Below are 24,392 nucleotides of genomic sequence, written 5' to 3' on the forward strand. Positions count from 1 at the left end.
CCACTATCTCTCCAGAAGGAGGCCTTCACTCATTTTCCCCTTCTTTGTGCTTTGACTTACCTCTTTACTCAAGCGAAAAAATAAAAATAACTTTAAAAACAAGCTATAGTTTATTATAGTTTCCTCCAGTATCCCTCGTCCTCTTCCTTTTAGAGAACTAACTCATATAAACAATTAGTATTTTTTTGAAGAAAAAGAAAAGGAAAACAACCACAACTAAATAAAATATCAAAAGATATAAAAATGTTCATTGAGTAAGAGTGACAATGGGCAGCTAGGTGCCACAGTGGATTCAGGACTAGAGATGGAATCAGACCTCACACACTTGACACTTACTAGCTCTGTGACCTTGGGCAAATCACTTAACCTTGATTGTCCCACACCCAGAGCCATCTCTAGGAGGAAAAAGTGAGACTGGTGACTTAACACAGCATTCCCCTCACTCAAATCCAATTCACATTGTTTGTCATAACATCACCTCCTTGATGTTATGATCTTCTTTGAAAATGAAAGACAAATACTGTGTTTTTACCTCAGCAAAGGTTTGGAGGTACATGGTCTCATAGCTCTCCTTTTGAGTTATGCTTTATAATTTTATAGCATTCACTTATTTTTTTGTGTCTAGTTATTCTTTCTATTTACATTCTTATGGTATTTGTAGTTATTGACTCTGTTTACTTCCCTCAGCATCAGTTTAAATACATATGCATATATATGTGCGCATATATATATTTGTATACATCTCTCTCCATGCTTCTCTGTATTCATTGTATTATCTCTTATAGCATAGTAATACTCTATTGCATTCATATACCACAATTTGTTTAGATATTCATTTAGTTAAAGTTATTTACTTTCCCCCTAATTCTTTTTTTTTTAATAACACTGTTATAATTTGGCATACATGGGGACTTTCTTCTTATCAATGACTTCCTTGGGGTATAAGCCTACTAATGTTTCAAGGAGTATGGACATTTTTGTCATCTTATTTGAATAAGTCCAAATTACTTTAAAAAAATAATTGTTCTGTTTTCATTAATGGATGCTATTTTAAGTTTATTTGTTTAAAGTGCTATGCAGTAAGGTAAATAAATTAAGTTCCATACAATGACACCAAAAATTTCAGGAAGAAAAAAGCAACTAGTTATCCTTGCTTCCTTGACTTCTGCTCTACCAAAGCTCTGCTAGATATACACCAATATGCTTATCTTTCCACAACCCTTTTAACACTTACAATTCCCTTCTTTTGTCATATTTTCCATTATGCAAGGGATGAGATAAAAAGTCAAAGTTGTTTTGATTTTCATTTCTCTTTTTATTAGTGGTTTGGAACATTCTTTCATGTAGTTAATAGCAATTTTTTTTTGAGACCTAATTTTTTAAAATATCCTTTCAGCACTTTTTGTGGGGAATGAATTTTGGATACACACACACATATGTATGTATGTATATATATTTATATATACAAACACATGAAGTGTATTTATACATATGCATATTGTTTACATATCTTTTACACCAAAGTCCCTATCAGAGAAACTAGATACAAATGTTATTTCCCTATTAGACTGCTTTCCTTCTCACAGGTTTTTAGTTTTGTTTGTTCATAATCTTTTAATCACATATTTCCTGCACATATCTGTGAGAAATATTTGATTTTTTATAAAGCAATCTTTAATATTTTACATATTCATTTAAAATGTTATATGGAACATGGTATAATATCAGGTCTTAACCTAAATTTCTGCTGGACAAATTTCTGGTTTCCTCAGCATATTTTAATTAGATAGGGAAATCTTTCCTAAATAATTTTTTGACAATTATTGAATTCAGTTCCTTTTGATTCTCCTGTCTAGTCTGTTTCATTCATCTATTTTAACCAATACTAGATAATTTGATGACAACTACTTTATTATATAGCTTGAGATCTAATTAATGATCACTTAATAGTCAACATATAATGCTTTGTTCAGGCCTTATCCTTGACCTTTCAGTATCATTTGACACTGATGTCCACCCCTTTTTCTTGGATACTCTTTCATCTCTGAATTTCCAAATTCGCATCCTACTTTTCCAACTCTTCAGTCTCTTTTGCTTGTTCATCATTTATAATCCATCTCCTATATTGGCATCCGTAGGCATTTTGTCCAAGAACCTCATCACTGTCTTTACTTTCTTATTTTATCATATGCCTTGAGTTCATTTATCTTTTCTATGTAGATTATTCCCAGAGCTATAAATCAAGACTTAGTCTCTCTCCTGAGCTCCAATTCCACATCAACTTCTTAATGTCATTTCTAATTGGATATTCCACAGGTTTCTAAAAGAGAACTTATCTCTCCCCACTCCCAGCTTCCTCTCTTCCTGATTTCTCTGTTTTTGTCAAGGGTGCCATCAATCATTTATAACCAGGTTCACAATTTCAAAGTCATCTCCAATTTTTCTTTTCCTCTTTTCCTTATACAGTAAGTTGCCACGACTTGATTCTATCTTCACAACATCTCTAATCTACCCCCTTCTTAATTGCCTTCCTAATTTGGGTCATCTTCACCCTCTAGTCTGAATTATTGGTATAGTTTCCAGATTTTGCCCTTTTAAAAAGCTATCATCTATATAGCTGTTACATTTATATTTCCTAAGTACTATTTTAACCAGGAAGTTCCAGTGACTATCATTGGCTTTTGGTATAAAAATTCTTTGTAATTCTTTGTGGTCACTTAAAGCTCATTTCATTCTGACTTCAGCTTACTTTCCCATCATCTCTATAAATTATTTTCTTCCAATCACCATTTTCTGGCCAAACTTGCCTGCTTGTTGTTACTTACATATGATTTTCCAGCTCTTATATCCGTATTTTCAAGCAGGATCTTCTGTATCTGAAATGTACTTCTTTAACTTCATCTTTTGGAATTCCTAACTCCCTTCTAACAATCCAAGTACTATCTCTTATATGAGATCTTTCTTGACTGCTTCTCTCAGAACCAGTTGCTAATGTCTTCCTAAATTTATTTTGTACATATTTCATAGATTTAATATTTACTAAAAAGCACATGTGATTTCCTCCAATAGAATATAAGGCCTTTGAGGGCAGAAACTTTTTCTTTTTTATTTCTATATTTCAGCACCTAACTTTGTGCCTTGTACATAGAAGTTGCTTAATAAATGCTTCCTATGTTGAATAAAATAGAAAATTAGTGTTAATATTTAGGAAGACCATATTGGGAACTTAATCCTCCCTTTCCACTAGCAGCATCAATGAATAGCAATGGGATGGGGTTGGAACAGGACCCTGGAAATGTAGTGAATTAAAGATATTATAAATATTACTGTGAGTGCCATAATCCCATAGTCAGAACATGTGGCAATTCTGTCATTAAATAGTTTTGTACCTGAGTGTGTCATAAATCACCTCTAATGGTTAAGTGGGGGCAAAGACTTGCTCTTTCTGTAGACCTGGGGCCAACCCACTCAAAGTGAAAGGGTGGGAGAAGAGGTTGGTGTCTAATCTACTCCTTTACATGGTTGGAGTGGAAGAGAAGTGAACAGGCTTGGAGGCAGGGATGCTCAGGGGAGCAGATGATTAGGAGCAGACCTGCCTTTACTAGAGCAGAAGGGCATTGACCTTTGGGTCCAAAGATGGTAGGAAACAAGGTTGTTAATCATGTTTAAGAGTTGAAAGGTGGCTTTCAGAGAGATGATGAGAAGAGGATCTGAAATTGGCAATACAAAGCAAGGAATAGTCCAGCAAGCCAAGTAATAGTTAATTAACATGTTTTTATTAAGAGCCTACTATGCCTCAGGTGCTGTACTAGGTGCCTAGATATATAAGAAGAAAGAATAGAACAATTCCTTCTCACAAGAAGCCTATGAAAGAGCCTTGAAAGGAAAGAGAGGAGGAGGGGTCTCCAGAAGCAAGCTAAGCTTTAGTACACACCATAAGAAATGAAGGTTAAACATAAGAGCTCCAGGATCAGAGGAGGAAATACATTGGAGGTATTGAACCCTATTATTTTATAGATGAAAAAAACAGGCTTAGAGAGGATAAATGACTTGCCTAAGGTCATACAGCTAGTGAGTGGCTGAGGACAAATTTGAATTAGTTCCTCTGATTTTAAATCCAGATATCTTTACACTATAGTACAATACATATAGGGGGTCCAGAAGGTTCAGAGAAACAGAGGGCAAGGGACAGCTAGGTGGCATAGTAGATAAAGAACCATCCCTGGAGTCAGGAGTACCTGGGTTCAAATCCGGTCTCAGACACTTAATAATTACCTAGCTGTGTGGCCTTGGGCACGCCACTTAAGCCCGTTTGCCTTGCCAAAAAAAAAAAAACACCTAAAAAAAGAAAAAGAAACAGAGGGCAGAGGAAGATTATGATTGGGTTTACTATGGAAGTGTGGAGGGAGAGGGATTGATGTGGCCAATGTGATCAGTGGAATCTATGCCAGGCCCAGGAAACAGAACCCAGGGCAGGGAGCAGAGACCAGCATAGGTGAGGTGTGGAGAAAGGCAGGTGGAGGTCTCTACCATGGCAAAGCTCAGCAACTGAGCCCCCCCGCCCCATCCCCATCAGTGTCTATAGCAAATGAAAGCCCTAGAACCCCTGTGTGGCCAGTGTGACTAGAATGGGCAAAGCAAGTCTCTAGTGAGGAGGTCATGGAAAGTCTGGGGCAGTATTTCCTGTGGCTCAGGAGCAGAATTCAAAATGAATAAGAAAAGTGAGAGAAATACCCTAACCATAGAGAGGTACTCTGGCTGTAAGGATGAACATCATCTCGAAGGGGACACAGAAACAGTACAAATGTGAATCTTCAGAGGGCAAGACGAATTGGTCTCAAGTGCAAAATAACTTCTTGAAAGAGCTCAAAAAGAATTTAAAAAATCAAATAGAAAACTTGGGAAAATAAATGCAAGAGAAATTTAACAGCATGGAAAAGCAAAATTGACTGAAGAAAACAACTCCTTTAAAATATGACTGGGCAAATGCAAAAAAGAAAACACAGGCAAATGGGGTTAAGTGGCTTGCCCAAGGCCACACAACTAGGTAATTATTAAGTGTCTGAGACCAGATTTGAGCCCAGGTACTCCTGACTCCAAGGCCAGTGCTTTATCCACTACGCCACCTAGCCGCCCCAATAAAACTCTTTAAAAAATAGAATTGACCAAAAGGAAAAAAATCCACTGAAGGAAACAGCTCCTTTAAAAATATAATTGGAATGAAGGAAAAAAAGGCATGAAGGGTTCTCAAGTATAGATTATAATTGAAGCTATTGTGTAGGGGAAAAAAACAGCAAAAATTAGGCAAGTGTTAATAATAGATTCATATTGCTAAATTTCATAATGCTGTGATTGCATTATTGTGGGAAACTTCTGTTGTGGTATTTTCAAATAAATTAGTAGATAAATCACAAATAGATGCATATTTTAAATAGAAGTTAAGTGAATCTTACAGAACTTTTAAATGCTAGAAATGTGATTTGAACCTATCCAAACCAGCATTCCTCTTATAATAACATTCTAACTTTTTTTAGATTGATCTAGAGTCATAAAAATGCCTTTGTATCAGTCACAATTTCTGCTAATTTGGCAAACAATCTGAGTACTAAATTAATTAGGATATTAATTTAGGATGCCTGAAACATTAAAAAAAGATTTAATTTTAAAGCTTTGAGTTTACAATATAATCCCGTGGAAGAAATAATCTTAGCTTCCAGGAAACTCAGAAGTGAAAATTAGAAATTTGATATCAATAAATTAATTGGATTAGGATTTTAAACTCCTTTGGGAGTGGATATTTAGAACAGTGAACATGAGAGAAACTTAAGCTGTAATTTTTTTTTTTAGATTTTTGCAAGGCAAATGGGGCTAAGTGGCTTGCCCAAGGCCACACAACTAGGTAATTATTAAGTGTCTGAGGCCGGATTCGAACCCAGGTACTCCTGACTCCAGGGCCGATGCTCTATCTACTGCGCCACCTAGCTGCCCCTGTAAATATCTCTTGGTAGAAAAAGACCAGTAACTTCTGTGAAAGAGATCTCTTCAAATAAGATGTACAGAATGAATTGAGTAGGCTTTTATTAATTGAATTAGGATTTTGAACTGCTTTGGGAGTGAATATTTTTAAAGCTGTGAAATCATGGAACTGTGAATTTGAGAGAAACTTGAAGTCATAAATATCTCTTGATAGAAAAAAGACCAAAAAAAATCTATGAAAGAGATTAATCTCTTCAGATAAGATGTACAGAATGAACTGAGTAGACTTTAAAGAATGGAATGTTAATGTTAAAGGGTCTAATATAGCTTCTAGAAGTATACCTTTTTCATTTGGATCAGGGGCATATTAAAAATACATTAGTGTGATCATAAGGTATTTTCAAGACATATTAATAAAAATCTAGATATGGAGTATCATTCTAGAGGTATGAAAAATTAGCTTAATTAATACCAAATTGTACCTGTTCCCTTCTGAATGTGGAAGATAGATATTCACATTTTGCTGGATTCTCATTAGGTAAGATATGTAAATAATGAAGCTTTGGCTAGTCTGATAAGCCCAAGAGAGTATATACTCTATAAAAAAATGCAATGAACAGATATAATTTTCTGGCCTGTTTCCCACTAATTGGTTTTATGGTCATATATAAATAAGAAAACAATTCGCCAAATTAATTTGCCTTTCTTAACAAAATGTATTTTGCTTCTCTGTATCCTTCAAATAGCTTAAATAGATGAATGAGAACAAAGTATACCAAAAAGTTATTAAAAATTGATGGTGCATTAAAAAAAAAGATATTCCCTTTTGGTTTTGGTAATGGAACTGATATTTCTGCCAAACCAGTTCAGTGACATGAATCTACTAAATGTCTTCAATGTGTAAGACACCATAAGAGGACATAGGGATCCAAAAATGAAAAAAAATAAAGTAAAAAACCAAAATATAGTCTGGGAGAGGAGGTGATATATACACAGATAAACTTTTTTTAGGAAGAGCATGATGGGAACAAAGAAGAGATTGAAAATTAGATTAGATTAGATTAGAGTAAGAGAATGCCAGCTGGAGGGATCATAGAAAATTCCTCTGTGGACTGAGCCTTGAAGGAACAGTCATTTCTAGTCACTGGGGAATGCAGATGCAAAAGACGCTAAGTCAAGTTCAGGGACAGGCATAGTTTTTCTAAAATGGATGATGTGTGAGAGTATATGAAGTAGATTTAGAAAAGTAGATTTGGAATCAGATCATGGAAATCCTTGAATGCCCATCTAAAGAACTTATGTGGTATCCCAGAAAAAAAGAGAGAAGTGAAAAGGATCCTGAGGTGTGAATGGATGGAGGTGATCCCTGTTCTAGTACTCACCTATATTGGTAATCTTGGAATAGTTTATGATCTGGTTTTATGCAAGTAGAATCTTCCTATGTACCCTAAATACAATTTTCTTTCTTCTTTCCTTTGATATGTCTTTAATAGCTTTACTCTTTCATCTGTTTACTCATATCTCTGGTTTTGATTTCCAGATTGGAAGCTTGTGCTTGGGGATACAGCAAGAGCCCAGCTTTCAGGAATTTTCTTACATATGTTCATATATTCAGGCTTGGTCTACCCTCTACATTAAGTGTAGCTTAGGTGATGTAGTGGATGGAGCACTGACTTTGGAGTCATGAGGATTGGAGTTAGAATCTGGCCCCAGGAACTTAACTCATACTTGCTATGTGACCTTGGGCAAATCACTTAACCCTGATTACCTCTCATCCAGGCCAACTCCAGTCATTCTGATTCATATCTGGCCACTAGACCTAGTTGGCTGTGGAGGAGAAAGTGAGACTGATGACTTAGCACAGCATCCCCTCACTCAAATCTAATTCCTGTGCTTTTCATGGCATCACCTCCCTGCTGTTGTGGTGGTCTTTGAAGAATGAAGGACAAACATTACATCTATGTTAGATTAGATATGATCTATCTGTGCGGTTTGACCCTGTCTCTTACTAAGACTGGGGCTCCAATGTAGCCTTGAACTGTTTATTGGTCTGGTCCTATTTCTTGCATTAGTTCGATCTCTAGAGTGACTCTTTGCTGGACTTTAGTACTGTCTCCCAGTACATGTTTATTGTTGTAATTTGTCATTTCTCTTAAGCAATAAGTTCATTATGATGCTGTTTTATGACTAAAGCTCTTCATCTTGGAAGATAAGAAGAAGGAAATCATTAGAAATTACAAGGCATGGTCATGACATCATCAAACTAGGAGCTAGAAGACTTGAGAGGGAGCTGGGAGAAAAACAAAACAAAACAAAAAACAACTCCCTAAACCTTCATTATTTGTAGACTTCAATTTGCTCATCTCTAATGAGGGGACTTAACTATAATAGGGGTTTGCAATATTTTGAGGGAGAAGAGTCATTTTGGGAAAAATATTCTCAGAATATGTCTTTCTGAAGAGCCACTTCAAGAGCCATGTATATTTTTGTAATTTGGAATAGACCTCTTGAGTTCCTTGGTGTATGGAACCCCAACTGTTAGTATATTCTCCTTTAAATAAAACACACAATTAGAATGCAAGCTAACTGATGGAAGATACTACTTTTGTTTTTTTCTTTGTATTGTCAAAACTAAATACATTGTCTTAATATTTAATAAATTGATTCTGATTAATTACTCCTCAAAAATCTTCTGTTTATAGTGTTGCCCTTGAGAGGAAAAAAAGAAAAAGATTTATTTATTTATTTGTTGATACATAAATAGCATTTGTGAAAAGTAGCACTTGAAACCAAATCTTCCTGATTTTTTATGCTATAGAATATTGGACATATTCCATATTTATTCAAATTAATTTTTAATTTAATGTAACTTAATAAACTAAATAATAAACTTTTTTCAGAAGATTCACATTACAGTGAAGGAGTGTGACCTAGAAACTGGCAAGAGAGGCTTGAGGTGTTTCTAGAACCTTCTCCTATTCAATGAATTTAGGAGGTTAGCTTATAATTACTTTGGAAGACCTGAATAGATTGAGATGTGAAAAAAAATTAAAAAGTTGGGGTATAATAAGGGAAATATGACAATAACAAATGCTAGAGTACCGTATTTTAGGTAGAATAGTGATGGGAGAGAAGAATGTTGACAAATAAGGACTTCAATAAGGATGGGCATCCAAATGTGGTACTTCAGTAGGGGCAAAGTTCTGTGAACTCCTGGGGAAGAGAGCTATCAACTGGCTTAATGATTCAATGTTTTATTATGTCAAATTGTACATTCATGAGACATAATACATTTGTTTATTTTTGGCTAAAAGAACCCCATATGTGTGCTGAAAAACTTTACAAGGAACTTGAGAACCTCTAAACGTGATTTGTCTTCCCCCTCTAACTTTAATGTTGATGCTTCTATAAGCTGTATTTGAACTCTGTATAATAAAATATGTATTTTTTACTAAATTCTATAGCAAAAGTGCAAAGAGCACCAAAGAAGCACATGAAGCCTTCATGAAACATTATAAAAAAATATTTCAGAAAGAAAAGAGAATCTTGCCCTACCTTCCAAAATCTTCAGACAAAATGTAAGTAGTATGACTTCTAAAAGATTGATAACCTTATATACATTTGTGAGGTTAAAACTAACAGGCAAGTTCTCCCTACTTTGCCATCTGATGAAGCTTGGTAGCTAGTGGGGACTTCATTTTTGTTCAGAAATATATTTGTTGTCCAGTAATGCATTGGTCCAGTCTTTTAGCAAAATGATTATTCCTACTTGCTGGCATTTTGTGATGTACAAGAACAGAAAGTTATTAAAGCAATCTGAAGATTCATCTCCAGTCCAGCATACCTGTATTACTACTAGTGGTAATAATGGTATTTATTGCTGGAGAATATTTTGAAATGCATAAGTTCTCTGAGAGTGAATCAATGAATCAGAGGATGGGTAAAAGATCTGGAGAAGTAATTTTGCTCAACTTATGCATCCAAGCAGAAAATCCTAGGCAAAGGCATATCTTTTCTGTTTTGAAAGTCAAAAAGGATAAAGTACTTAAAGTGAATAAAAGTAAAGAGATAAGATAAAAGATAAAAGATAAAAAAGATAAAGAACCAGCATATTTTGTCAATAGGAGACCTAGAAGATAGAGCATCAGGTATTCTTTCTTGGCTTGACTTCAACTCAGTGTTTATTTTGGACAAATCACTTTTGAGGCCTGTGTTTGTTTTTTATCTGTAAAAGTTGTTTTCTGTCATTTTTCAGTCATACCTTTTTCATCATGACCCTCTGGGATTTTTCATTGCCTTCTCCAACTCATTGTGCAAATGAGGAAACTAAGGCAAACAGGGTAAAGTGACTTGCCCAATCTGTAAAAGGCAGGATGTCACAGCAGATAGAGGACCAGTTAAAGAGTCAAATCTAATTTCAAATTCTACTTCTGACACATACTAGCTGAGTGAACATGATCACACCACTTATACTCTTAGTTCCTTTTAAACTCTGTAAGTCTATGAGAGTCAATGTATTTTAGCAGATAGAGCTCATGCCCTGGAGAAGGGAAGAGTTAAGTTCAAATCCTGCTTTTAGCCAAGTAAGTCCCTTAACATTTCTGTGTCTTAGTTTCTTCATTTATAAAATGAGAGGGCCTTAATGACTTCTGAGAAACTTTTAATTACAAACTTATGAGCCTCTGATCCTAAGTTAAGGATGAATTCCTGACCTACTTTGGTGAAGGGGAGTCACAATGGAAATTCCTCCACTGACAAAATCATAGGTGTGAACAAAAACAAAGCAAAAACATATATGAATGTGGTGTTTTTTGGATAATTTTGAGGATTACTTTTAGCTTCAAAATTCTATAATTCTTTAGTTCATCATTTTTCTTGTTGTGTAGCCCAACCTTTATACATTAAAGTGACAATAATGAAATTGGTAAAAAGAAAACTTATCTTTGTTGCTGATAATTGAGGTAATCTGACTTGGGCAAGGAATTAATTCTTTCAGAGGCAGCAATATAGGAAATGACATCTTAATGTAGGCATGACTAGATTCATGGGTAGAATTTTTTTAATCAATATTTTGTGAATATTTTTTCAAAAAGTACAAAATTTAGACAATCACCCCATTGACAGTTATATATTAAGTGCCTAATATGTGTCAAGCACAGTACTTGGGTGTGAGATAAAAACACAAAAAATAAAATCTATTCAAGAGAGGGAGGGAAGAGAGGAAATAAGGACTTTAATATGTGCCTACTGTGTGTTAGATATTGCACTAAACACTTTTCTATATCAAGAGAAGACACAAACATATTAATATATAAATATATAAATGTTTATAGACACACACACACACACACACACACACACACACACAAACACACAGAAATATTAGATCATTTATAAAGCTAGGGATGGGGAAGTACTGTCATCTGAAGGAAATTTCAAATGTCTTATTTAAAAGCCAGGCCACAGCTGCCATATCCACTTCATCAATCAGTTGGTAAACATTTATTAAGGCACTTCGCTAAGCACAAAAGAGGGAAAAGACAGTTCCTTCCCTCAAGGAATTTGCAATCTAAAGGGGAGACAACAATGCAAACAAATACAAAACAAGCTAAATACTGGATAAAAATGAAAAAATGAATAGAGGGGAGAAACTGGAATTAAGAAAACTTCCTGTAGGAAGTGGGATGTGAGTTGGAATTTAAAGGAAATCAGAGAAAATTCTGGGAGCCAAAAAATGGTATGCCTTGCTCTTTGAAGAGCCTGGATTGTGGATTAAGGTGTAAAAAGACTGGAAAGGTAGGGAGGGGGTGGGTTAGGAAGGGCTTTGAATGCCAATGAGAGAATTTTGTATTTGTTCTTGGAAACAACAGGGAACCACTGGTGTTTGTTGAATTAGGGGGTAGGGTGACATGATTGGACCTACATTTTTAGGAAAATCACTTTAGTGGTTAAAGGGCAGATGGATAGGAGTGTGGATCCACCTGCAGGCCACTGATTACGATGATCCAGGCATGAGGAAGACCTGTATTGACGTGCTGACAGTGTTAGAGGAGAAAAGGGGAATTTTAGGAGTGAACATGGGTTTATTCAAAAAGGTAGATGATGAATAAGAATAGAATAATGTCAGAGAAACTAGGGAAAGAGGAAATAATGGAGAAGTGGATGGCCAATTTTGTAACACTCTTGAAAAATATGTCAAGAAGGTCATTGATTAAAGTAATCAAAACCAACAAGCATTTATTGATTGACTGTTATGAGCATTAGGGTAGAAAGAAAGACAAAAAAAAGCCCCTTCTCTCAAGGAGCTTCCTTCATGGGGGAGACAACATGCAATTAACTGCATACAAACAAGATATATGCAAGATATAAAAGGTCTGGGAAAAAGACTTTTTGTAGAAAGTGGGACTCTTGCTATTTAAAAAGAAGTCAGGGAAGCTAAGGGTAGAAATAAAGAGAGTTATAGGCCTGGGTACAGCCTGTAAAAATATCTTGAGTCAGGAGTCAGGAGTGTTGGATGCAAAGACAATTTAGAAGGTCAGTGTCATTGGATGGTGAAGGAGGGGTAAGATACAAAAGGACAGGAGAAATAGGAAGAGACCAGATATTGAAGATCTTTATAATTGAAACAGACTTAATTTTCCTATTAAGAGGTCATTGACAACCTCAGAGAGTAGAGTTTCAGTAAGTATTGGGAAAGGAACCTCTTGATGGGATAGTATAGAATTTTTTTTTTTTATGTTTGAAAATAGGGGATACTTGAAGCTTGTTTGTAAACAATAAATAAGAAACTGTTAGGGAGGGAAAGATTGAAAATGAGGGAGGAGCCACTACCACATAGGTAAAGATTCATCAGCTCTAAGAAAAGGAATGTGAATGAAGGGAGACCTTCAAATCAACTTTTTTTCCCCCATCTTTTTCGCATTGTATTCCAAGCCCTCACTTGGCTGAAGTTCATTAGCCAGGTAGCAGCATAAATGGTGATGGTGGTTGGTATACAGAGTTTTATTTCCTCTAGACAGGAATATAGATAGATAGAAGCGTATTCATTAGAACAAAATTCTATCAAAATGTTTATGCCATATAAGCAGACTGTATTTTGGAATTTGATCTATATGTGAACATATAAACTATTCTATATTTTCAACTGAGATAGGGATAGGGAACAAATCTGTGGTTTTATTGGTAGGACACTCCCAAGTAAAGTTGACTGACTCTTATCAATGCAGGTTAACATCTTTTCTGTTACTTAGTTGCTTAGGGCACTGAGAGACTATGGGACTTGCTTAAAAACCAAGGTCTTCCTGACTTTGAATCTAATTCTCTGTCCCCTATTGTCTTACTATCCCACTTTTATCCTAAAATGTGGTCAAATAGTTTGAGGATTTCTTTGTTGTTATTTGAGTCTCAAAAACAGGAATTTCTATTTTTATTTGATATATTCCATTTGCTGATTAATGAACTTTAAGTCCTTCAGGGAGTATTGCAAAACTAGATAATTTCCCTTGTTGTGCTGTCATGTTTGATTGTTTTTTTTTCTAAAAGAAAATAGAAAAAAAAAAGAAATATATATTAGGACAGCTAGATTTTGAAACTTAATTTTTAATTTTATTCATATTTCAGCATCTAAATTGGTGAAACTAATTTTTAATCTTTTTTATTTAATCTTTTTTTAATCTTTTATTATCATAATCATATTAATATATGTAAAGCTTTAAGTGCTATATAATCTAATTTATTCTTCACAGAAGAGTCTATAATAAGGCAGATGCTGTTATTGCCTCACTTTTGTAGATATAGAAACTGAGGCTGAGATCATTTTTTTAAGTGATTTTCCTAGGGTCATGCATATAATCTGGCACAGGATTCCATAAAAGTCAGTCTTTCTGACTCTCAGTGCAGCACTATCTGTCATCTAGCTATCTCACTTCCTTTTAAAAGAGGAATAGTGACATGGCATATGACATTCCTGAACTTCAGCCCTCTGTAAGTTTACCTTTGAGCACTCACCCTAGACTACAGTTAATAATGCATTGAGTAGGCAGGTAGCATTGATTGTGATGATGGGGGACAGGTAGAGCTGACTGTTTGGGTCAAGAACAGGAAGGAAGACTCTTTCTGAGGCACTGTTCCCCAAGATATCTCTCTCTGTCTTTTTATCAAACGGTACTATACAGAACTAAAGATTATGCTTCTTACAAATTATGCTGCAAGGACCACAGAAATATTTTAGAAAAGGTAGTGATCAGAGAGTCTTACCTAGCTTCTAGCAGGGATGGGATTAGCCAGACCTAGAATGACTGAGACCTTAGAGGCCAACTAACATCTAGATGAAATGAACAGACAAGCAGGACAGGACCCATCAACAGTCAATAGGAGGAAGTTCAGTAGGGCATAAGGTAGTGGAAAAGAATACTAGATTTGGAGTCAAAGGCTTCCTTGGTTCAGCTACTCTCTGCTTACTTAGGTGACCAAGATCTTCATCTTCTTGGGACTGTTTCCTCATCTATAACATGAAATATTTCAATTAGATGTTTTTAAATCCTGTGATTTTTCTGGGCAAAAGGGTAGCTTGATGGGCAAAGAGTGTTATGGTTGTATCAGAAGTCTGTAGAACTAGAGATCAGGACTCAATTCTAGAAAAGAGGCTTGAGGTAGAGGTGTCAGTAGAAAACCTCAGTCTCAGAAGAGATAAGGATGCTCAGTAAGGAACCAAGGTAAGGACAAGTGGTATAAAATGAGTAATGGAGTTATTTGATCTTGGATACAAGGGTTTGGTCACAAGGAAGAAAACAAAAAGAGTTCACTTAGTAGAAATGAGAAAGGAGAAAGAGGTATTAATATCCAGGATATTTTGATGATATCCCACTGGCCTTGGTCTCAAATGTCTCTTGTTCTAAAGCAGGAGCAGAGCTTACTTTATAGGTGAGGGTTAAACTGTTTTGTGGCTTTCAAATCTAAGACCAAGTTATAAATTGGGGAAATAGTTTAGGTTGACTTCAATCAGTTGATAATTGTTTATTAAATATCTACCATGTGTCTGGTACTACAGAGAGAATGACCAAAAATGAAAGGTTTCTTGTCCTCAAGAAGTTTACATTCTACCTAAGATTTCTAGCTTTGAAGATTGAAGACATGACATCACCACTAACAGAAATATGCTTATTTGAGTTTAAAGAGACTATGAGATGTCTAAATGAAGCTGTTTTATAGATAGATTAAAATATAGGACAAAAGTACTAAATATAAAACTAGGTATCATAGTCTCAAATCCTAACTTTTCTTTTTTTTTGTTATAGAAATATTAATTTAATACATCTGTCTAAATGTACATTCTCTTCTTTTTTTTAAAGGTTTTTACAAGGCAAATGGGGTTAAGTGGCTTGCCCAAGGCCACACAGCTAGGTAATTATTAAGTGTCTAAGGCCGGATTTGAACTCAGGTACTCCTGACTCCAGGGCGTGTGTGCTCTATCTTCTCTGCCACCTAGCTGCCCCATAAATATACATTCTCAATATAGTGGTGCTTTGAAACAGCAGAATGAAAGAAAAAAAATGAATTTCATGTATTTTATTAATTGGGAGACCTGCTAAGTTTCTCTCAGAAGGCTACAGATTGATTGGGGGGACTAAAGTCATGAGTTGGTAAATGTATTGAACTACATGACAAGATGATTGAAAATCACTAAAATTTAGTTTTTGTTTGTTTCGTTGTAAAATCCAAAAAAATATTCACCTCATCCTAAATTGTTTTGAACTCCTTAGAGATTCTAAAATCTTATTAAATACAATAAATTATACATATTAAGATGCTGTGCCAATCTTTTGATTCAACTATGTTAGCCATCTTAATAGACTAAGTGAAAACTGGAGAATGCTATTCTTATTACCCTTAGAGAGCAGCTTAAAAAAGTGGAGGTCTCATCTTTATAGGAAAGTTTGTTCTATCTCCACTCCCCCCCCCCATCTTCCTCTCTGTAACATAAGAGGCATCTCTGAATTCAAAGCATTAGAATCATATCATGTTTTTGATTATTAGTTCATGTTTCCTAAATGTTTTTTAACTTTATTTTTTAGTTTTATAATGTCATATTTCTCAGATATTGGTTACTTAGTTGCTACAAGTATTGATAAGAGTGGGAAAGACTTAAAAAATGAATTTACTCAGACCACTGTGCTTTGAAATCTTATTTGTCAGCTTCCATGATAGGAAAGTATAGAATATTCCATAGCACCTCCAAGATGCATTACACTCTTCCCTTTGTACCAAATGATTATTCACATAGAAACTATGCCACAACACATGCTGTCTACTTCCTGCCGTAGGTGTAAAGTCCAGTGTAAAGGACCAGCAAGGAAAGAGAGAACATAGCTGTATCAACATGGCCAAGGTTTGGAGCAGGAGACATTTGAAGCCAGGAACATATTTAACTGGGGTGAAAATTGCAATATTAGAATAACCAATGCTAAATTTAAGTTTTTTTTATATATCCAAAACAAATGTTGAGGTAATATCAAGACATAAATATGCAAGCAACAACTGAATTACAGTTATCATCATCTATGGGCTTGATAATATAATCACTTTCTTATAGTTATGATTGTAAAATAGATTCATTAACATAGAAAAATTAGCGATTCTTTGAAGAATAGACAAGTTTAGATAAGTACTGGGAAAGGTGTTTTTCAAATTTTAATATATGAATATATAAGGTTAAAACTGAGTAGAGTGTAAACAAAGTCATTGGCATTGAACATTAATTTTTGTTCCCATTGAGAATCTTTTTTTAAAAAAAATTTTAGGGTTTTTTTTTTTTGCAAGGCAGTGGCTTGCCCAAGGCCACACAGCTAGGTAATTATTAAGTGTCTGAGTCTGAATTTGAACTCAGGTCTTCCTGACTCTAGGGCTGGTGCTCTATCCACTGCACTACCTAGCCACCCTCCCCTTGAGAATCTTGAGGAAGATTCCTAAGGCAGAAATTCATGGACAACTAAGTAATTTATTAATTGCCTTAAAAATGTTAGGTGGTCTAGCATAGCCCCATCATTAAAATCAATGAAAACTGAAACTGGTTAATTTGTTATCCTTTCTTAGACATAGTTATAGGACCATAAGAAGGAAGCTGTTTTTAAAAAAGCTGAAACAACTATAAAAAATAAACATAATAAACTCAAACTGATTTCTACTCTCAAAATTGTTGATTTCACAAAGTTACCATTTCACCTGAGGTTATCAGATGGAAGAGGAAAAAAGAACAAGGAAAGAGACCAGAAGAATTGATAAACTTGAAGTTAGCACTTAAAGACACATTAAACATAGGAAATGAGAGAATTATTCAATTCAAATCTCATACAATGTAAGTTATGAATAATGCTATGAACCTAAGTAATTAAGATCAAGATCAAGTCCCAAGACAGATGAAAGAAGCTTCCATAATTGTGCAAAGTATCAGGAAGTTCTTACATTTTCTGCTGCAACAAACCTCACAACTCAATTTTTGTCTGTCTCTATTTCTGTCGATTAAATCCCCACAAAAACTAACACATTCTTTTAAGAGTATAAGGCCTATATATAAAATATTGAGGACATTTAAAAATGTAGTCTATATAAGATGTTTCCTCAGTTCCTATGTATTAGCAGAAAAGCCCCTGGGAATTAGAATATTAAGTATTTGGTATTAGATAATAGGATATTAGGTCATACTTCCACAGGAAGATCATAAATTTAAAGGTAACTGTATACTAATACCTGTGTACAGATTGGAATTGAAGCCTTGAGAGTTGAAATGAGTTAAAACAATCATCAAAACAGTAAAAGTGTCTATGATTCTTATAGGCTAAAGTTTGGGTCACATGACATATCTAGTATTTGAGGAATCTCACAGCTGATGGAAAATTAATTCTGCCCACAGAAAGTTAGATAATAGTTTTTACAAGAAGAAACCACTTAGGTGGGAGATGATTACATGACAATCTGACCTCTTCTTTGTACAAATTTAACTTATTTAAAAGAATTTAGGGGGGAAAAGCTAAGGTTTCTTGACAGGAAACAGAATGATAGTCTTGTTTTCATGGATCCCTTCAACAAAACACACACTCTAACTATAGTATTATTTTTTCTTTGGGAAAGGAAATTGAAAGAGGTAGCCCATTCTTTAAAAAAAAAATTAGTGGTATCTGACTTTATTTAAACTGATGGCTATACAAAATTATTGTGATAGACTTCACATAACAGGGAATTAAGACATTACTTTGTCAAGATGCCACATAACTATAACAGAGTTCTAAAAAGTAATGACTTTTGTTTTAGAAAATTTGATTTTAATTTGACACAGAATAATATAAAGAAAGAAGCAGCTTACTATCAAGCTGATTAAATTCTCAGGTTTATAATGTTATCATTTATGATTACAATTTTGTGAAATGACCTCTTTAACACCAAGTCACGTATGAGTGAAATATTAGTATGTGGTCATTTTGTTACACATCCTTGAACCTCAATGGAAGAGTCTTCCTAAGTGTAGAATATGGCATGTTTCTGTGTGTGTGTGTATATATATATATATATATATATATATATATATATATATATATATATATGTATATCTTAGACCTATAAGTCAATAGCCCATCTCAGAAGACATAACGTAGCAAAAATCTACTTTAAAGAATTTGAATGTTAAAATTTAGCATTGAATAAGGGCTAATAGGGCTTTCTTTAGAAATACACTAGTTCATAAGTGTCTAATCTTTAAGTCTTCTGGGTCATATCACCTAAGAAAAACTTGTCAAGAGCTGCATAGAGTGAAAAGTTTTTGTTGAATGATGGAGATCAGAAGAGTTAAAAGGTTGCACGCTCCTGGTCTAGTTTGGCAAAATGAATATAATACTGCTGATGTGATCTACCAAGGTAAAAATACAAGAAGTAAGCATTTTCTTCATTCTGTACACTATGCCCCATTCTTGATACAGCCTTAATAGTTTTGTGCCACTTTTGTCACACGGTTGACTCATTAGTCTCCAATCTCTTTTTCATACAAACTGTTATGTTATATTTCTAATCATGTTTCTATTACCATTTTTTTAAAAATCTGAAGTGTAGAACTTTTTACTCATTTGTATTAAATATTTTTATATTAAATTCATGCAATTGTTCTTACCCATCAAGATCTAGGTCTTTCTAATTTTCATTCTTTGTAAGCATTTCTTCTCAGTTTCATGTTTTCTGCAAGTTTCATATATATGCTTTTATGGCTCTATCCATGCCACTGATAAAAATGTGACCAAAAATACATCATCATGGTAATCTACTAAATACATTCCTTTAGTTGTGGTCACTAAATCCTGATTTAGCTCTTCAATAATTTAGTTCATTCTTTTCAGTCTGATTCAAAAGGATAACATGAAAGTCCATTAATTGAATTGTTTAAACTTAAATACTTACTGTTGATGCCATTCCTTAAATGTATTAATGTAGTAATCTTGTCTAAAGATGAAAAATAAACACAAACAACAAACTACTTAATAGTTTTCACCCTGCCAAATGCTCATAATTCCTTTTTTAGGTGGAACTAAAAGTGTTCAAAATCAGAAACTTAGAAGAAGACATTTAAAGTCATATGGGAATAGGTTAAATGTATGTATCATCTTCATTATATCTTTTGCTACAAAGTTTTCAACAGAAACGTGAGATATGCAGATTTAGGGAATCTCCAAATGTTCACATGAACTATTTGTCCCCAACCTGTGGTACAGCATTCCAAGCTCTTATAGGTCTGATCAGCCACAGTTAGACATAGTGTAACTTGACATAATGATGTCATTTTGGATCTCTTTGAAAACAAAGGATAATAGCCTAATTTAGGTTCTCTTGAATCTATTATCAGTTAGCTGTAAAATATGAGTGGAAAATCTTAACATTTTATTTAGTTACTAAAAAAATTTTTTTCTGTCTGGACATAACATTTCCTGAACATTAAATATAAAAAAGACAAATAGTATCAGGATGGGGATCTATCCCCAAACCATTTCTATCTGACCATTTCTTCTCTATTGAAGCAGATAAGAATAGTGATGATAGTGTTGATGTTAGTGATGACTATAAACCCCTTTTAAATATTTTACTTTAAGCTCAGGTCTATGGTTTGGTTTCCAAATTCTTACCTTGCCACCTCTGTAGTGATACCACTCCCCACAAGAGCAGCTTAGGATATGTAATATTTTCATGGAATATTTTAAATTTCTGAGGCACACTTAGTACTACCCTCTATGAACATGGCTGAAACTCTTTATTTTTGGTAGTTCATAACTTCATTATTGAATCAGGGTATATTCTGCTACTCTTGATTATATTCTTAAATGTCTGCATATTAAATATCTGCAAATACACATCTAGGGCCTTGTCCAGTCATCCTGGTCCACATCTGACCACTGGACCCAAATGATTTCAAAGAAAGTAAGTCTAGTGTCTTTGCACAGAACCTCCTCACTCAAATCCAATTCATGTTCATGTCATAACATTTCCTCCCTGATGTCATGATCTTCTTTAAGAATGAAGGACAAACATTATTATTATATACCTTTTATATACAAATATATATTTACTTATACTTTTTCAGATTGCTATGATAAAAAGCAAATAGTACATAGAAATAGTATAATGGGGAAAGAGACTTTTAAAAGCCATGCTTCTCCTCTTTGAGATGTCTGTAGGACCAATAATTATCCTTTATCTCTTCAAAAGTTCATCCAATTTTCCTCCATGCTTGCTCCAGCCTCTTTAGACTACATCCTCTGAATCTTTCCTCTTCCTTAAAATTTTGAGATAGTGTTTCTTTTGTACCCCTTTTTTTCTTTTTAGGTTTTTGCAAGGCAAATGGGGTTAAGTGGCTTGCCAAGGCCACACAGCTAGGTAATTATTAAGTGTCTGAGACTGGATTTGAATCCAGGTACTCCTGACTCCAGGGCCGGTGCTTTATCCACTAGGCCACCTAGCCGCCCTTTTTGTACCACTTTTTAAGCACAATGTGTTGATTTATTTAAGGAGGTTTATAGATCCTGTTCACATTTGATTCAACCCCAAAATCATTTTAGTCAAGCACCAGAACCAAATCTGGTAGTTTCAGCCTCACCCTTTATTAAAACAATACTACATAAGAATGATATATTAGCTAAGGAGCAAAAATAACATGAAAAAAGAGCAATTTATTATAGATTTAGTAATTGTTGATCAAGATGACAAAAATATTTTTTCATTTGTCATATTTTAGATTATCAAAATGTCTATATATGTATTTAGATATATATATATATATATCTAAATCTATCCATATAGTTAGGTATATATAGAGCAAATGCTAGAGTGTTTGATGACCACATGGAAAATTGTTTTCTATTTAAAAGTGGCACCAATACAATGTCAAGAATAGTTGATAGAAAACACATTTTTTAGGAAAATAGTTTAAATTCAATATATTTGTGCCTAGCTCTAAATTGATTATCATCTCTCCTAAATAGAACAAGGATAATTAACAAATTAAAGAAGTAAATTAGAATTCTCTTTTTAACCTTGTGATTTATTTGAAGGTATGTGGCTACACTGAAAAACATATTAAACAGCTCATTCATCTCATGGATTCTTCAATACTGACACCAATTGTCATTTAAACTAGAAAAATAGAAAATTCATAATGTTTTCCAAGGAAAGATAGAATATGAATTCTTTGAACTTAAGCGGAAATTTGTCTATAAAGGATCTGTGGAATTTAGATTGCAAGCACAGAATGAGTTAATGTTATAGCAACTAAAACAATTCATTTAGCCTTCTTTCAAAGAAGCATGTCACAAAGGACTGTCTCAGAGGTAATAGTTCTGTTAGATTCTGCCCAGATGGAACATTATGATCAGTTCTAGGTGACATATTTTTTGAAAATGTCAAGTTAAAAATTTGAGAAGTTGGACCATAACCAGAGTTACTATTAAGATTGTACCATATAAAGGTCAGTTGAAGGAACTGAGAGTCTGTTATTAATTTATTTTGAATTCCAAATTCTCTCCCTCCATCCAGCACCTCTGCCATCATGTAGAACTCAAGAAATATGATATCCATTATATACATAAAATTATACAAACATTTTTATATTAGTCATGTTCTGAAAAAATAAAGAAAAAAGTAAACTTTCATCTGCATTCTGAGTGCATTTGTTTCATTATCTTTAAATATTGCTATTACTATGTAGATTGTTTTCTTGGTTTTGCTCACTTTACTTTGTATCAGTTCATTTAAATCTTTCCAGTTTTTTCCCCTGAAATCATACCTTCATCATTTGTTTGTTCTTTGGTAGCTAGGTGGTGCAGTGGATAGAGTACTAGACCTGGAGTCAGGAAGACTTCAGTTCATAACCCACCTCAGACAATAACTAGACTTGTGACCCTGGGCAAGTTTGATTCCATTTTTTTCAGCTGTAAAATGAGCTGGAGAAGGAAATGGCAAACCACTGTACTATCTTTTCCGAGAAAACTAAACAACAACAAATTATTAGCAATTTGGAGAAATTTTTCCTTTGACTTTTGATTTATTTTTTTCTTTGATTTAATTTCTTTTTCTGGAAAGGGCCTGAATTTATACTTTGACCATTTATCAATTGGGGAATGGCTCTTATTTTTATCATTGTGTCTCAGATTTCTAGATATACTATTTGAGAAATGAAACCTTGATCAGAGAAACCTGATACAAAATTCATTTCCCCAAACTGGGAGATTTTAGCCTGGTAGTAACATGATAGTTGTCTTTAAATTTTGTAAAGGATGTTTTGTTTAAAGGTGATTAAATTTTTAAAATTTTTTGTCCCTAGGGGGCAGAGTTGGAAGTGTGTGTGTGTGTGTGTGGGGGGGGGGGGTTTGTGAACATTTCATTTCATAAAGGAAGATCTTATTTTATAAAAATCAGAGGGATCCAAAAACAGACTGCTTTGCTTCAAAAGATAGGGCATTCTTCTCATTAGAGGTGTTCAGGCAGAATATGTTGATGGTAAAGGGGATTATCATTCAGATAATGATTTGAACTATATAGCTACTGAAGTCTCTTGACATTGACATTCTTTGGGATTATGACACTTTTAATTGTGCCAATATGCCAATCCATTCCCATTTTGAGCTACCTCTCCTAGAGACCCTTCTAGTATGCTCAGAACTCAGAGATTAGTAATTAACATTAATTTGCTAATTTCTTGGCTAAGATTTCTACCTGGTTTCCTTAAGCAATCACTAGACAAGAGCAGCAAATATATATACAGAAACCCTGACCAGAATATTCAAACAACCCTCACTCAGGACTTCTACCTCTTCTGTCTGCTAGCAATGTTGTTGGATCCCAATCAAAGGAAGCCCTTTATTTTATTTTATTTTTTTAGGTTTTTGCAAGGCAAATGGTGTTAAGTGGCTTGCCCAAGGCCACACAGCTAGGTAATTATTAAGTGTCTGAGGCCAGATTTGAACTCAGGTACTCCTGACTCCAGGGTCCATGCTCTATCCACTGTGCCACCTAACTGCCCCTCAAAGGAAGCCATTTAAAAGGTCCAGAGGAAGACTAAATTCCATAGGAGGAAGGGAAATGGATTAGAGTATATAGGTAAAGAGATTAGCCTTGCCAACTGTTTCTTCCCCTGAGAATGAAAGACTTGAAGATAGGTAGAGGGACCAGAAATATTTTGAGTTATAAATGGAGAAAGGAGAGCTTATGTTTTAAACAGCCTAGTGTTGAGCATATTTACTAAAAATGAGGAATCATGGGGGGGGATCATAGTTTTTCAAGTGAGAGTGAACTAATCCATCCCCCTCTCCCATTTTTAAAAGAAGGAGCTATTGAAGTCTAGAGAGTGGAAAAGTTTCTTGACCCAGATATTAGAAAAAATGGTGATGAAAGAAAAAATGGTGATGAAAGAAAAACAAAACAAAAATTGATGGAGAAAATGAAGTAGGGGAAATATTGGACAGAAAAAAAATGTTTTATATTCCCTCTGCACTTTCTAAGTACCTTACATTAACACTGCACCACCTCCTCCCCCACCCCTGTCCAAACTATGAAATGAGGCCAATGAAATTTTAGTAAAGTACTTTGTCTTATTCAGCTAGGACTCCCTACCACCAGGCACAAAACAAGACCCTATCAGCAAAACAATGGATCCTTGAGATACCACCCCTTATCTACATATTCCAGATTTTGTAGTTACTCCCTCATCAACATACACATAAATTTCCTTATCTTCAAATCCCTTTAAAAACTCATTCAAAAACAACCTTCAGGGGTTGCTCAACTTGTTTGGGAGGACAGCTTGTTCAGGGGGAGCATGATCCTCCAAATTACCTCTGTGCCCCTATGCCCTTCTTTATTACTTATCCCCTGATTCCTTGTCTAATGGC

The 24,392-nt window shown here is 34.5% G+C and overlaps 1 protein-coding gene and 1 long non-coding RNA gene across 2 annotated transcripts in view; one reads left to right on the forward strand and one right to left on the reverse strand.

The window, feature by feature from the left end:
• The window catches only part of LOC141502001 (uncharacterized), a 160,467-nt gene that overhangs the window by 91,138 nt on the left and 44,937 nt on the right, over positions 1–24,392 (reverse strand). The gene's annotated exons all lie outside the window — the stretch shown is intronic.
• The window catches only part of LOC141496867 (cyclic nucleotide-binding domain-containing protein 1-like), an 84,374-nt gene that overhangs the window by 16,117 nt on the left and 43,865 nt on the right, over positions 1–24,392 (forward strand). Inside the window, exon 3 of the mRNA XM_074199441.1 lies at positions 9,441–9,554. Coding sequence (XP_074055542.1) covers positions 9,441–9,554 — 114 coding nt within the window. The remainder of the gene's footprint in view (positions 1–9,440; positions 9,555–24,392) is intronic.

This window comes from Macrotis lagotis, chromosome X (genome assembly GCF_037893015.1).
Source record: "Macrotis lagotis isolate mMagLag1 chromosome X, bilby.v1.9.chrom.fasta, whole genome shotgun sequence".
Lineage (NCBI taxonomy): Eukaryota > Metazoa > Chordata > Mammalia > Peramelemorphia > Peramelidae > Macrotis > Macrotis lagotis.